We start from the raw sequence: 15,642 nt of genomic DNA, 5'->3' as shown, positions 1-15,642 counted from the left end.
ATATATATATACACATATATCAAAATTTGAACGACCATCCAGATAAATCAAAGGTTAAAGCCTGGTGCGTAAAAGTTGCATTGCGGAGATCGGGAGCAACGAAAATGGCACAAGTCGTCCGTCTCAACAGCTGTCAAACTGACTGACAGAAAAATTTGCCCAAATTGTGCTCCAGCATCCATCATTCATACAGCAGTTATGATAGCCTACAAATATTACGCAGTGGAAACATTAACAGACAGCAATCCGCCCTACAGCCACACTTAAAGGCCTATTTGAAGACCAGTATGTATGACCACACATACACTGCACACACATGTACAATATAAACAGTGTAAAAAACGAATGAACTGATTATTATTTGGTTTGCTGGTTACCTTTCCGTAGCTCCTCACTGTGCGACAGCAAAGCGAGGAGCATCTCCGTGTTATTCGGTGCCTCTTTTGGAGAGTTGCGCTCACCATGTCCATCCATTGCTCATGATTCACGCTCACATTAATGCAATGTCCTGTTTGTGGTCTATCCACACTCATGCACAAAGCCAGGTGTTTTCAAATTTGCGTAGCACGAGCCCCGATGCGAACACAGGCGCGCGGGTCTGCTGGTGGAGTTCGCTTTTTACGCATCACTGTGTTGAAGGCTGTGCAGGATTACGCTGCGCCGTTTCCTGGGCGACGGGGAGATAGATTAACATCACCTACCGAGTACCTTTACCCGGAAGAAGAATAAACGGCCGAGGAGAGGAAAAGCCAATAGAGTTTCAGGTGGTAACGTTACTCAGACCCACGTTACAATATTGTAGCCGATTACTCTCCACATAACATGGAAATGATATCGAAAATGATTTATTTTCTTCACGTCTGTCTTACACTTGTTACCAAACACAAATCGAATTATATTAAATGACTTTTCTCCAACTATGAAATGACTTCGCCACATTATAGCCAGTTTATTCCCACTATTGGACGTACACTGAGCGATATTATGGCAATATATTGCTCATATATAAAAGGGAAAAAAAAAAAACAGTTCTGTTGCTTTTGAAAAACAAGGAAATATTCTACAGTTAATTCTGATAACAGTTTCAATATTGTTTCACAGAGGTCAATACTCTCTCATTCTCTTTCTCTGTTTTGAGTTAGAAGCCAAACAATGTGTTTAGGCACAACATCATGACATGAAATGTTAATGATATCCTAGTGGAAATCGGACTGATGCTGTTGAGAGTGCTGCGAGAACAACAACAACAACAACAAAAACAGAAATACTGTCTCAAATAAATAAATAAATAAATAAATAAATAAATAAATAAATAAATAAATAATAATCCTGAATTGGACACCGTTATGTTGCTTTGTTATGTAGTTCGACCATAGTGGTTTCTCGCGAGGACTCGCCATGGCAATCCATTTTTAATTCAGATTCCAGTACTGCCATGCGTTAAGGGAAGATTTGGCCCTCTGGGGACACTGCAATCTTGTGTAGACCCTCGCCATGGGCTGGCTTTTTAATTAATTCATTAATTTTTTTCAGGTGAGCAAAGAACATCGCTTATATGTAAAAATAAAAATAACATTGGTCCAGCTGTTATTTGTATTAAATAATTAAATAATCGCTTTATTTTCAAGTATCTCCACACTCGAAAGAAGATAAAAAATAGCACTGTTTTGTTTGTTAATAAAAATCATTATTATTAATGTACAGCGATACATTTTTAAACGAATTTTATATACTTGCTTTTGGAGTAATGTGAACAATAAGATTTTTATCCGATTTTAAACAAGTGATTTTACACACAAACACACGTGTGTACACACACACACACACGCGCGCGCACACAATCTTCATCTCGTGTGTTGAGTGCTCAAAGACAAGTGTTTATTTAGGGGAGAGATTGGCTGTTCAATAACATGTTGATCGGGGCAACACCCCAATGAATTTTATTGACACTGATCTTTGGCACAAAAGAGCGCCTGGGGAAATCACGGGTAGTGCCACAGCCGCCCCCGGGGCCGCTGATGAATCTAAAATCAATGTCCTATTTGCCTGTATTTCAGAAGTATATGAAATACATTTTGGAGAAAGGTGCGGGGTTCATGGGTGCTCCTCTTACTTTTCAGCTTTGTAATAATTTTTATGTCATATTGATCGCTCACTTTTGAGGGGGTGAGACCGACAGTAATGCGACAACAAAGCGATAAAATGACCATCAGAGTGATGGTCAGTCAGTTTGGAGAAAGTCGCAAGGAAGATAGAATAATTTCACGTTTTTAGTTTGAGGTTTCTTTTTGCGTCAATCGGAATTTGTAGATTTGGTTAAACTAATATTCAAAACAGTAGATCCGCCACAATTACACACACAAACACACACACGACACGGCCCACCACAACACACAGCACACAACACACACACATACACACACACACAAATTATATTTAAAATATAATGAAAATGTAGTGTCAATTACGACTTTACCACAGTAACACAAAAGCTTACTCCAGAAACAGGCCAAACTACCAAAACCATGCCTTTTCTTCTTCTTTGAATGCCACTAAATATTTGTATGAGCCACTAACAATGTCTCTGTTATCGGGACGCTTTGAATCCGACCACTACTAACAGGCTCCATCGCCTCCTTCCACTGGCAACCTCAGGTGTCCCACCTGTCGGGGCAGCAATGTGACACCTGTTGAGCATTTTGTGTCGGTGGGATGCGGGCGGCAGCGGCTCAGCGCCTGCTGGCAGTCTGTCTCACGGCCCGCAGAGAGGCTGCTGTTGCCACAGTGGGTCCCGTGGTCTCTCTCTCTCTGTGTATCCGCTCCCTGCGCTCCCGTTACAACCGCAGGCGGCGGGTGTGCGGTGACAGCACGCGCATAACATCTGCTAGTGCCATTCTCCAACAATGAAGGCTCATTACGCATTCATAACGTCTCCCACACGCAACGCAAAAAGAAGCGCCTCTAAACAGTCAGTACACATCACAACACGAGTCGGTGAATAAGGGGGTTTCCTGCAACTGTCACATCACTTTTAAAAAAAAATAATATCTTGGGGACATCTAAACCGGAAAAGGATCAAACTTAATATTTAAAAGTCTGAATCATTTTTTTTTATTTATAGAAGTGTGGTTTTCACAATAAAATTAAAACACTTTACAAGCTCCATTTCACGCCTTGGCAGAGTTCACTCAGCAAAACAAGAGCCGCCCTCAGTCCCGCTGTGCTCATTTGCTTGCTGTATTATCCTCTATTTCACGCCTAATTGTGACTCATTAACGGACCCCAGGACGTCAGATAGAGCTCAATAATGCCTGTATCCTTCCCCAAAAACCCAGACTGCAACGCATATGCACAGAGGAATTCATTTCAATTAGGATCTTACCTTGGCCCGAGCTGTACCGGGAGAAATTTCCGGTGTTTTGACAACTTGACCCCGGGTGTTCAAGCAACATTTTGAAGATGTTCCGATGTTCCAAACGGAAGAAAGCAGCGCCAGAAGACGCACGCCTGTTTGGTTCAGTTTTTATTTAAAAAAAGAAAACGCCTCACAAGCTACTGAGAATACAGGCTGGATTTAAACCCCGCACTTTCCTGGAGACTTATCCTCTCGAGATGGAGTTGTGCTCTGTTCGATGGCAGCTGGATTTCTGAAAAGTGTTAAAAAGGACGCCCGTCGACCTTTCTCCTTTCGTCTGCCGCCGAGAGCGGAAACTTTGAATATTCATCAAGTTGGCTCTTTGATTCCGCGTTGATAAGCTCGAGGTGAGATGGAGACGAGGGGTGGGTGGTGGCAGTGGGAAAGTGTGTGACCATTAGCGTCGTCAGCTGACCTGACTGTGAGCCCTGCCGGCGGTCTGAGACTTTACTTCAACTAAAGCGAGCGGCGGTCAGCGCTGCCTCTGTCCAGGGTGCTGAAAGGGGAGTTTCTCTGAACAGGCTGGAGGCGTGTGTGCTGCTCCTATATCTCCCAGTGAACAACCAACACCACAACCAATACATACATATATACACCTACACACACACACACACACACACACACACACACACATTTGCCCTCCCATCTCCTTATCTAGTTGTGGTGCACGTGTCTGTCTTTCAAGGCGCACAATGGGGCAATTGGGCATCGCTCGGGACATTGTTTTCGTGCGTTTACATCGCTGCATCTCTCTTTTGTTAGGTTTAAAATAGACCGCATCGCATTAATGATACAAGTGGAGGGAGCCAACATACCGTTATGTTCACTTATAGCTACTGTAGGGTGTCAAAATTAGGATTTAAGTGATTTATTTCTCTCGTCTTTTTCCCCGTATTGTTTTCCATGAATTTGTTTTTATTGGATTGTTCTGTGCTTCCTGTAGTTGTCGTTTATGTTTTTGTCCCATTTTCAAAAATTGAGATTAGGGTTAGGGTTGAGCTTAGTTTTTATTTATTGTTATTGTTTGTTTTTTCTCCTTAAGGTAGGGGAACCTGTGGCTTCTTGACCTGTCCTAATAAACGTTTATATTTTAATTATCTGGATTTTAAACAGTCTTATGTATGTGCAAATAAAAACCTAAAATAAAGTAAAAGGCTTGCCCATATAACTGCTGGGATTAGCTGACAGTAGTTTATGTGTAAGTTTTAAACGCTGTTTTAAAGGAAAACTGTGATAAAGTCTTTACATCAGCTGATTTTAGATTGAAAAACATGACCACTAACACACAGTAGAGAAAATGAACACTTATGGTTAATTGGTAAAATAGCTAAAAAGTACTGTATCTAAATTATGCTGTCCTGTAAAATGGCAAGCCAAGCATGCGCTTGCGCAGAACTGATGTGCTATTTGGCTGTGTGCCATGCGTCATGCCTTTGACACTGTGCCAATTACCACCACAACGCGCAAAACTACTCTGACATGGTCCTACAGCTTTGATTCAATTTTACTCGCCCAGCAGGCCAGCCCACAAGTGGTGTAAGCCAATTAGACCTATGCTGTTCATTAGTCCACTAAGGGCAATTAGCCCAAACTTTGAAAGAAATCAACCATCCAGTGATTTCACTACATTCACATGATTTTAAAAAACAATATCCCGGTGGATATTTGTTTTCATGGATGAGAAGCAAATAACATTTTTGTGTTTTCAGGGGGCAGTAATCTCTGGTCAACAGTTGAGTGTGGATCTTTATGCAGATTAAGGGAGAACTGTTTGTAAATCTGGAAGGAGCTGTACACAGTAACCTAAAGCCAATGCAGCATCAAAGGAGCTTAGACTACAAGCACAACAACAAGACTGCTTTCCTATTCCTTTCATCCACTGTGAGAAGAGAGTCTTTGCTGTTTCCACACTGTGCATGGTGAAGATGTGTGACATATGCATGTTTAAGATCTGTCGAATATCGGCTCTCAAATCTATGAACCATTACTAAATCATTTTCTTCTAATTTATTATTTTGATATACTACAAAAACAAAATTATTGCTTATATCACCAAGTCACTGCATGTTTTATGAGAAATCTGGGGGATACACTGAACAAAAAAAACAAATAAAAATGACTGTTGTTTTTTTTCTTCCATAAGCATTTTGCTTTCTGGTATTCTTGACTCCTTTGCATGAATATTATAATGAGCGAACCCCCTGAAACACACTAAGGCTTTTATCCTGTTTTGTTTGTCCTCTGTGAAACCTAGAGCATCATCACAGAAAATTGGTAAAGTGTTAATACACCTGGGTCCTACTTGAGAAAGCAGCTGCAATCAACCACTAATGGCCCTCCATAAAGACTCTGCATTTTGCACCTATTAGAAGTTGATTTTTGACCTTGAATATGAGCAGGTTCAATAGGCTCACAAGTGCTCGTGGATTAGACAAGCCTCTGCCCTTAAGGACTACTTCAAAAGAACAAACAGTATACTGCATATAAAAACCTCTGTTTTCCTTCAAGTGAGGGCACTTACCGGAAAAGAGAATGGAATAGTTTTATGAATACAAATCTTTACTCAGATCTGTTGTGTTTCATGTATAATATAAGTGCTTGCATTTATGTTTTTGCACTAAAAAGGATTTCAATTGGAGCAAAGACATACCCTTTTTTATCTCCCTTTTTTTTGCAGGTGTCAAAGTGATACAATCTGATCCAAGCAATATTTTAAGAAAAAGGAGAGACAAAATCACTGGTAGGACTGGTAATACTACTAATAGTACTAAAACAATATCTAACTGAATGTTAGATTTTTGTTTATAATATTATTTAAAATATGTTCAGCCACCCTTCTTTAGACAGTTGTGTATAATATAGTCATTTCGACATTTGCAAAATAGATAATGTTCAAATTAACTGAAGAAATGTCAAATGCTGCATTTTTGGTAAATAAACAGTACCTGAACCATGATCTCTTTGCTAGAAGAGAACATTATCACCATTAAAGGCCTTAACTTAATGAAAAAATACAGGAAGAAGAATGAAACATTTTGAGAGTAAGGTCCTATAGTCGACTGCTGATCTTTTAAGGAAGATTTCTCAGATTGTATAAGAATTCTCTTGAAATTTTGAAGTTTGACTAACTCGTCATTGTGTTTTACATACACATATTGGAGCACATGGTCCTACTTTGTTTGTATGTCATTTTACATGTTTGCGTATGTCGACAATTATCTCTGTGTGCTGTGCCGTCCTGAATTGTGTACATATATGTACATGCATGTCGTGTGTTTTTGTGTGTTTAACTGCTTATGCACAGCTGAGTTGGAGTTGAGTGTTACCACGGGGGGTCCGTGTGCACCCATACCACCCCTCTGACACCGGGCTGCCATTGTGCTCCTGTCATGATCAATCATGTCCTCCAAAGACTGGCCTTGTTCAGTAGGGAGGGGACCAATCACACGCCTCATTACCCAAGCTTGGTTACTCCTAAGCGGAATAGTCCCAGGACACCTCAGCCTGTTGCTGTCTGGAGAAAAAAGAGGAAGACAGCAAGTGTGTGTGAAAGAGAGAGAAAGAGAGAGAGAGACAGAGAGAGAGAGACAGACAGAGCTAAATAGTTAGCAAGATGATGTCAAAGATGGCAAGAGAGTGGCATCTGAATCTGAAAACAATTTTCAGATAGGTCTGAATCAGTCACATGCTAGAGAGACAAGTCAATAAAGGTATAAGACTACAAGTGGAAAACCTTAAGGAAACCAAAATTTGCGGTACCAAATAATATTCCTAGATAATTCAAACCCAACCACACGTAATTTACTTTAGATAAAAACCCACCCTCTGCATCCCCTGAGCAACCAGCCTCTAGTTTTCAACCATGGCAAAGCACCTCTCATTGTTTTGAAAATGGCTCCATCTGGCAAGGTTTCACTGACCAGGCCAGCCGAGGCTCGCTCCCCCAGCAGCTGGCTAAACTGCCCAACCGCTTTTCCGCTTGGCCCTAGGAGTAACCGACACTATCTGGTGGCTCTGCCCCTTACACACACACACAATAAGACACAAGGCTAACTGTCCCCCGGCCTGCCAGTCCTGGGGTCAGCTGGCCTGAGTGAGGGAAGGGGAGGGAGGTATACTGGAGGGGTGGTGTGGGGTAGAATGCGTGACACCATTTAGCCCTTTGTTATCCACCCAAGAGAACTAGAGAAAAGACTGAAAAGTGTTTCAGGTGTACTGTAAGACATTTGGAGTTATCTTTGCAAAATTTAAAGAAAAGGACAAATTGGACGATTGCCCTAAGATTCAAAGTCAGCTTCACTTTTACACTGGTTATGATTCATCACACTTCTTATCTTCATGGGTTTAACTCAACAGCTGGCCCTTAAGAGTTGAATGCAGGTTGCATTATTTGAGCATGAGGGTCTACTCTAGGCTAAAAAGGCTGCCACCTCTGCCCGGCATCAGCCCCTTTGAATATTGATATGCTAATGATGAACAACATAGGGAACAAAGACTGACTGCTACCACTAGAAACCAATACAATGGCCCTTCAGTCAGGCCTTGACACTTTTACCACCCAACATGTGTCCCTCGTTTCATGCTCAGACAATAAAGGCCAACAACTGTCCATCCATTTATAGGGGGAATGCTGTTACTCAGTTCCGACGCACCGTCTGGGGACCCGACTGGTTACGTTGTGTTTTACCAGCCATTGTCCAGGGTGGGAAATATCAGCTTTTTTAGAGCAATGATAAGCCACCCCAGAGCTATAATGCCGGGGAGGTCAGAGTTCAAACCTTTCAGGCAGAGCTGCGGCCTGACCTAGCTTGTCATTACAGATGTTGGCCTGCTGTGGGGTCTGTCTGGTTTGCAGGTGGTATATTTTGGTAGAAATACTTACTCGAGAAAATTATAAGGAGCTTACAAGCGATATGAGCTTTATACCTACAGACTGGTTTAAAGTATGTTATCTAGACCTAATCTAATTTGGCATGCTTGATAGGATATTTTTTATTATGTTGCACAGTGACTTGTTTAGATCAAAAAGAGTAATCCATGTAGCCAAGGGTTTGTGGTTGACCATTTAATAGAATCAAATGAAAATTGCTGCATTATTCTTTTTATTTATACATGTATGTGCTAACTAAATTTTGTTGCATTCTAGAAAATGTAAGTTTTGATCTTGTTTGATTCTTCTTTTATTAAGAAGGTTAGTTAACACACAGTCATATTTCCACATACATACCTAGTTGTCTAAAAGCTAGTTGATGTTGCCATAGCTACCATCGAGGACACTGAGTTTATGTACTCTGTATATAAATTTGACCATGTTTAGGGCAATGAATAAAAATGTAAGTATTCTGAATTTCCCCTCGAGATTTGTATTGCTGTCCAGTGTGGAGAAGTCTTTGAAAACAGGCTGTGGATAAAAAAATAAAATAATCAAATATAACAATAAACTAAATTAATAAAATATGACTAATTGACATAACATTTTCTAGATTTCTAAAATCCTAGTAAAATGTCTAACCAGATTTGTATTTTTTTTCTGGAAGAATTGTCCACTCTTGCTATGCTTTTGATCATAATATTAATATTTGAAGTGTTCATAATATGTTCTAACAGCAACTTGATTGATCAAATTAGTCCACTGCTTAGACCTCACTCATGGTGGACATTTTGACTTAGGGTTAGGGTTAGACCAGGGCTCTGGCGCAGCAACACCTATATGGAATGTGGCCATTATTAATGTTATTAATGTCTTTCACAACTCAAAATGCAAACTTGAATACATTGCTCACAAAACTAACAAAATAATATTACTGTCTCATAACTTAACTAACTGTATTGTACCATGTCATAATATAATTTTGTAGACTCTAGTATTTCTATACATTTATGAGATCTAACAAAAACTGCTTGTATGGGAAAAAAACGCATCCGATGAATGAGACACCATGGCTCAATTTAATGCTGTGTTTGGATTTTTAAGGAGGTCATGTGTGGCAGTGAGTGCTTATAATGGAACTCTAATTGAAATCTTTGTTCCACTCCTCTTCTTCTCTAATGAACCCTGCCGGACACAGAGTGAGCTAGACCCCGAGTCTGGACCAAAACAATGAGATGAGCAGATGAATTATAGTTCTCTCTTTGCAGCATGAAATAGCCCGACTTCCAAAACACAACTATTTTCTTTTTACTTTATTTAACACCCTCTCTTACACCTACAAATATCCCTACCCCATCTTTCTTGTCCCAACTCTTACTTTGTATCCACCTTTCAAAGTCCCTCATTTATGTATCCCTTTCTTTCGCCATCAGTAGGTAGAAAGTAGAGAGACGGACACTGATTAGCGACTGTACAAGGCAACAGTGACCTCAAATGATGGATGTAATCATTCTGCTGCAAAATGAATGTATTTATTATTAGTAATTTATTTCCTAATTAATCATACTCCATGTCAGAGCATACCAGACAACCAGCCTGCCATTAGTATCATGGGGTCAGCTGTTTAAAAGCTAGCATTTATCATGGTGTCGCTAATAGATGTCATTATTGCTGTGCTGGTTGGAATTTGCTAAATTATAAAACCGTTTATTGTACAAATCATACATCCTGGGGTGACATGCCAACAGTTTTTTCAAATAGTTTAATTTTCTAGTAATGTAGTAATTGTTCTGTGACTTTTAACAGGCTGTGCGGTTGCAGCATGATGAGCTTTTCCCTCAATCACTCCATCAGAGATGACAATTGGGAGTCAGTTCTGAATTGTCTTAGACTAACAGGCTTATGGATGTTTGTGTACCCGCGGGTGGTGGACAGCATGTGTGTTTTTTTTGGCTTTCTTTTCCACTGAACAGAGGGGTGGGGTGGGGGTGGGGGGGTCTAAACATTACGGATAAGAGGCGGCCCGGCACACGCCTGCCTGACGGTCGGTAATCCCACAGTCTCAGACTCATGACCCACTTTCCTGGAGGAGCGTGATGGAGCGGCGACCTCTTACCGAGGAGGAGCCTCCAGACACAGGGTGTAGGGGTGGAGGAAGCCCCCCTTCTCTGTCAAGACAAAGGAAAAGACAGACTCTTATGAAGCCAAATAAGAGGTTCAGGAACACTAATACCTCAACCTGATGCTCTTATCATCCCACAAATAAATAATTCAGAGGACATGCCACTTTGTTCTTGATGCAAAATATCTGTTAATTGGGGGCTTTGTGTATTCTTGGCTGTACCTGTTGTCGTGCTTGAGGTTCTTTATAGATACTTATACTATACTTTAGAAAACCCTTGACTTACAAAAATGTTATATTATGCAGATGATGTTTATGTTTATTTATATTTTACTGGAAGTTTCAAAATTGAGTCATTAGAACAAAGTGGCAAATATGCCTACTTTGTAATCTTGGCCTTCAGATGTCAGACGAACTATGATTCTTCTTGGTATTAGTCGTAACACTGGATACTCTTTAGCAATGCAAAGATTTTTTTTCCTAAATTAGGAAACTGTGATGCTAAAAATATGGAGCTAAGATCCAAACCATTTTCTAATTAAACCACTGAATCAAGCAGAGATCATCCACTAATACAAAGGAAATGAAAAGAACAGCTTCTCCATTATTATGTCTTCCCTTAAAACATACTGACCGACATCATGGCACGAGCCACAGCCAAATAGGTCAACAAATGCTGCATTGATGTATTAGATCATATAACCACCATACATCTTATTTTTTTTATTAACCATCACCCACCCCTCCTCGTCCTTTTTTTGTTGTTGAAAACATCTCCCCACGCACACCACAATACATGCCGCTCTTACTTCTCTCTTTATCTTAATCCCTGGCAGACTTTAAGTGTCTGGCATTGGGGCAAAATCCCAAACTGGAGAGGAGCATGTTTGGAGACCTAATCCCCTTACCCATAGACTCGAGTTGCCCTCAATTCACCTCTCCCAAAGTAGGCCAAGAACAAGGAGCCACAACAAGAGATGCAAGCGGCTTCACGAGGACTCAGCATTATCATGCTGTCAGACAGAGAGACAAGAGTGACACACACATACACACAGACAGACACATGGACAGATGACGTATAAGCTGATATACAGTACAGTAGCATATAGACGCACACACGCGTCAAGCTGACAAACCCAGATGCTAAGCTGAAAATCATTAACACACTTGCTTCCATAGTTTCTCTCTTGCAGTCCTTACGCAATGCTATGTAACCTCCATACAAACATACAGACACTGCCTTGTGCAGTATTTAGCCCTAGCATCCTTTCCTGTTCTTCAGTAGTCATTTTTTAATATTTGACTTGACCACTGATGGTAAAATGGATCAGTCTGTATATTCTCTTTTTCTCCTGATTAGATAATAACTTTCTTTGATTGTGCACTGGCTTAATGGGAGATAACACCCTGTTTTCAGCAGGAGGGGTTGAGTATAAGCTGTGAACACAAATCAATAATTTCTAAATCACTTCCTCATATGCTGCTTTCTCCAAAAATCTGTGGAAGAACACGTGAAATATCAACTTTGAAAGGCTTGGTGAAGATGAGGAGTGTTTTCACACATTTAGTGACAACGGCCATCTACATGGAAACTCATGTTGACAGTGGTTGCCATAATTACAGGTGTAACTAAAGACGTAACAGCCTTGAACAACATGAAAATGAAGTAATTCTTGATTTAAACATGTGCACATTGATCCCCCTCAATGAATATCTCTGCTGAAAGGAATCCCTCCTTTTAAAAGAGTGTGGTTGAAATCAAATGGAAAATAGAACAGAAATAGTGACAACTTTATTAACATGTTAAACATTCTTAGATTATTTATCAATCAATCTATCAGACACAACGACTTGTGTATTATTGTGTGTGTTAACATTAAATCTTCACAATATGCTGCTTAGGATAGGTTTGCATTTTTTCAAGTGTGTCACAATATAAAAATAAAATAAAACAATACTCAAAAAGCCCACTGACACTGTTTTGGTTACTATAGTAGTTCCTCCTGTACTGGCTATGGAATTATCTTTACCAAATGTGATTCCAAAGCCATGGGGGTGAGGTTTTAGCACTGAGTTAGACAAATAAAGTATGGTAAGGTATCATGCAAAGTTAAAGCCTTTTTAGTACAACGTTGTCTATCATTCCTTCATCACAGCACTGTCTAGGAAAACACAAAGAGGAAATTTCACAGAACAGATATTGTGGATCACTTAAATTATAATCACATTGGTAAAATATTATCACATTTTTCAGGAAAAACAATTATAATTTTATGATTAATGATTAAATTTTATGCCACAATTTCCTGACTGTCTGCATGCTGTTATTGTACTTTCCAATCTTCACCTTAACAACTGTCCATCTTGACTAAACTCATGCCAGGGAGGAATAAACAACACTGCCACCCTTTGGTCACCAGAAATCTACCTGCACATGTTGAGTAACAATATACTAACACACTGTATACTGCCCTACAGATAATATGACAAATTTATGTTTAATTTAGAGCACTTAAAAAGGAAAATTTGAATGCTGTACGCAATCTGTCAACTGCAATCCTGATCCTGATGATTGCTGGAAATCATACTTTACATGACACATTGCATTACACTGCATAATATTATAGAAAACTGAGGCCAACTTGGGTCAACAGAACTACCAATATACTTCTATTCTATGGGGATTGTTGGAGGCCTAAGCATTGTCTTGGGGATTGCTGCAAGATAACCAGCATTCAAAGAGGTTTAAATATAGAGCTGAGAGACTTCAGCTCCAGTTGGATTCTCAGATTTAAAGGCTCATCCGTTGCTTTTCCCCTTCCCTCCCTCTCTTCATCTTTTCTCCAAGCTCCCAGGCTGAGGTTCTGGAGAAGATTAGGTCTGATTTTTCCATTATGCAAATTGTTTTGTCCTGCAGTTTTGTTGAAAGATTGCTTTATCATTAGTTTCAAGCTGCACATAAAATAGCCAGGTTTTAATGTAGTGTAGTATAACGAGCTACATAGGCTTGGCTTCCTGCTTTCGGGAATTAGAAAGCCCAGATGTTTGATAGGACAAACAACACTGTAAAAGAAAAGACGGATTTCTGTTGCATATCAGTATGTTTTGACCACTAAAATGAAGCATAAGTTCCAATTAGTTTTACTTTTATCTATTAATTTATTGTCATTAAGTGATCTCATATATCAATCGTCACTGATGTCATTGGATGCCAAAATATCATATTATTTCTGTTAACAATGCTCTTAAGTATGGTCTAGACCTGCTCTATATTATAGTCTTATCAATTGGTGCAATACAAATAAATTTAATTGAAATGAACTGTTTAAAAAATTACCATAATTAAGATGGTAATACTAGAATAAACTTTAACCCAAGCACGCAGTACATTTACAGTAACCCAAATTCACTAGTTTACTACATGGGTTCACTGTTTTCATTATATGGGATGCAGACAATTAAATAATAATAACCAAAAAGTTAAAAATTAATATAAAGTTAGTATATGCACATATATTTAGAAAACTAGAAATCCCAATGATTAAATCAGTTGGATAACTTAGCATTCTGCACATTTTGCACTTTACACCTACAGTAAGTAAAACACAATTAATAATTTTCTGTCATTTTGTGCTGTATTGGGAACTTACATACCGGTCTGGAGGGGACAAATGATGTAGGTGTTGTTTTAACAGCATGCAGCATTAAATGTCTTACTCTCTGTTTACAATCAAATTTTATCTTTTATCTCTGTCTGTTTTCACTTGCCACAAAGACGTGGTACAATTATTTTTGCCTTCATACAAACTTAATAATATAAACATTGTAAATAGGCAAGGTATATTTCCCCCAAAATTGGTGCACCTGTTTCTTGTAAAAATCTTGAATATCTTTTTCATTGCCAGGGAAAATAAAAGCTGGCACATACAAAAGCTTTATAGAGTACTGAAGCTCCAGTCTTGAGTGATGCTGGTGCAGGGTGGCATTCAAAGGGTATTCAGGACAAGGTCAACAACAGCAGCATCAAAAACACCATAGTTTGTCCTCCTGGTCGTGTGGGTGCTGTGCTAACTAATCCCCAGATGCTGAAGACCACCTATGGGTCCTTATGTTAACAATCACTATAACCCTGTGAAACATAATACAACATATCCGAGACTACCTAGATACAGGCAGATTGTTTTGTTATTGTAAAATGGGCTGCCTCATAAAAGAGAAACAAGTTTGAGTTGCTCAGTTTAAATCTGAAATCAGCTTACTTCAATCTCATTTTGCGTTTGTTGCTCCTTGTTGTCTGTAATGAGCTGTTGCCAGTGATGCCATGCATAAGATCCAACAGATATACGACTGGAGGATTAAAGCAAAAAAAACCCCCAAAAAAACCACAACAAAACGTAAAGCAAGAGACACGGGAAAAGAGAGAAAACATGAGAAATGAGAGTATGAGGTGGCTGCTTTGAGGAGCTTATTATTTCAAATGTACAAGTGGAGTTTCATCAAAATAAGTGGTTTCCATTGCAATAATATAATGGCAGAGAAAAACAAATACAGTATAAACATATAGTACTCTGAAGATTAGTGGCTGGTCCTTTGTCCTCTAGGAAAATTTAATATAATAAAGAAATCTGACATTACATTAAGTCAAGTTAAGTTGACATCACTTTATAGTTGATATACAGAACAAAATTATACTATAAAAAGTGTACCATATTATCAATATTTTCTAAATGTAATCATATAGGTATGTAAGTGAAATGATTAGTAAACTGAAAATAAAACAGTAAATTCATTTAGAACAATCTGATATACAGTGTACGGAGACTTTTGGCTCTATGCCAGCTGTTTTCTATATTTCTTGCATCATATTATAAAAATCACAGAAGACCTGCATTTTCTAGATGATTATCCTTTAAGCCTATTAGACATATTTATTCTGTCTTATCCTCTGTTAAGTGGGGAATGCTATTCTGGTGTATGATGGAGGATTGGAAGTGTATGGATGTGTGGCTCTATGTGCATTAATAGCATTTTCACATATCTGAATTTCATTATACATTGTTATGTTGCTGTCAGCACATTAATGCCATTGAAGCTGAGCATTAAGGAGTACTGAAAGGCCACAAGATCTGATACACAGCAACCAAAACAAGAGGATTGTCAGCATGGCAGCACAACAGCTTGGAGACTTAGGGAAGAAAATCCCTTGATAATAAATCTAAGCAAAGAACACAATAT

The 15,642-nt window shown here is 39.1% G+C and overlaps 1 protein-coding gene across 2 annotated transcripts in view; it reads right to left on the bottom strand.

Annotated features, from left to right (window-relative positions):
* The window catches only part of lhx3 (LIM homeobox 3), a 10,842-nt gene extending 7,390 nt beyond the window's left edge, over positions 1-3,452 (bottom strand). The window contains exon 1 of one of the 2 annotated variants that reach the window (XM_035668185.1): positions 3,383-3,452. In XM_035668185.1, coding sequence (XP_035524078.1) covers positions 3,383-3,452 — 70 coding nt within the window. Of the gene's footprint in view, positions 1-377; positions 475-3,382 lie in introns of those variants that run through there. The other variant, XM_035668184.1, reaches the window with a different exon arrangement.
* Between the last annotated feature and the right edge of the window lie 12,190 nt (positions 3,453-15,642).

The sequence above is a fragment of the Morone saxatilis genome, unplaced genomic scaffold (assembly GCF_004916995.1).
Source record: "Morone saxatilis isolate NCDOM2014 unplaced genomic scaffold, NCSU_SB_2.0 Contig21, whole genome shotgun sequence".
Taxonomy (NCBI): domain Eukaryota; kingdom Metazoa; phylum Chordata; class Actinopteri; family Moronidae; genus Morone; species Morone saxatilis.
The sequence above is the reverse complement of the archived record's forward strand: the minus strand, read 5'-3'. Positions and strand labels throughout refer to the sequence as shown.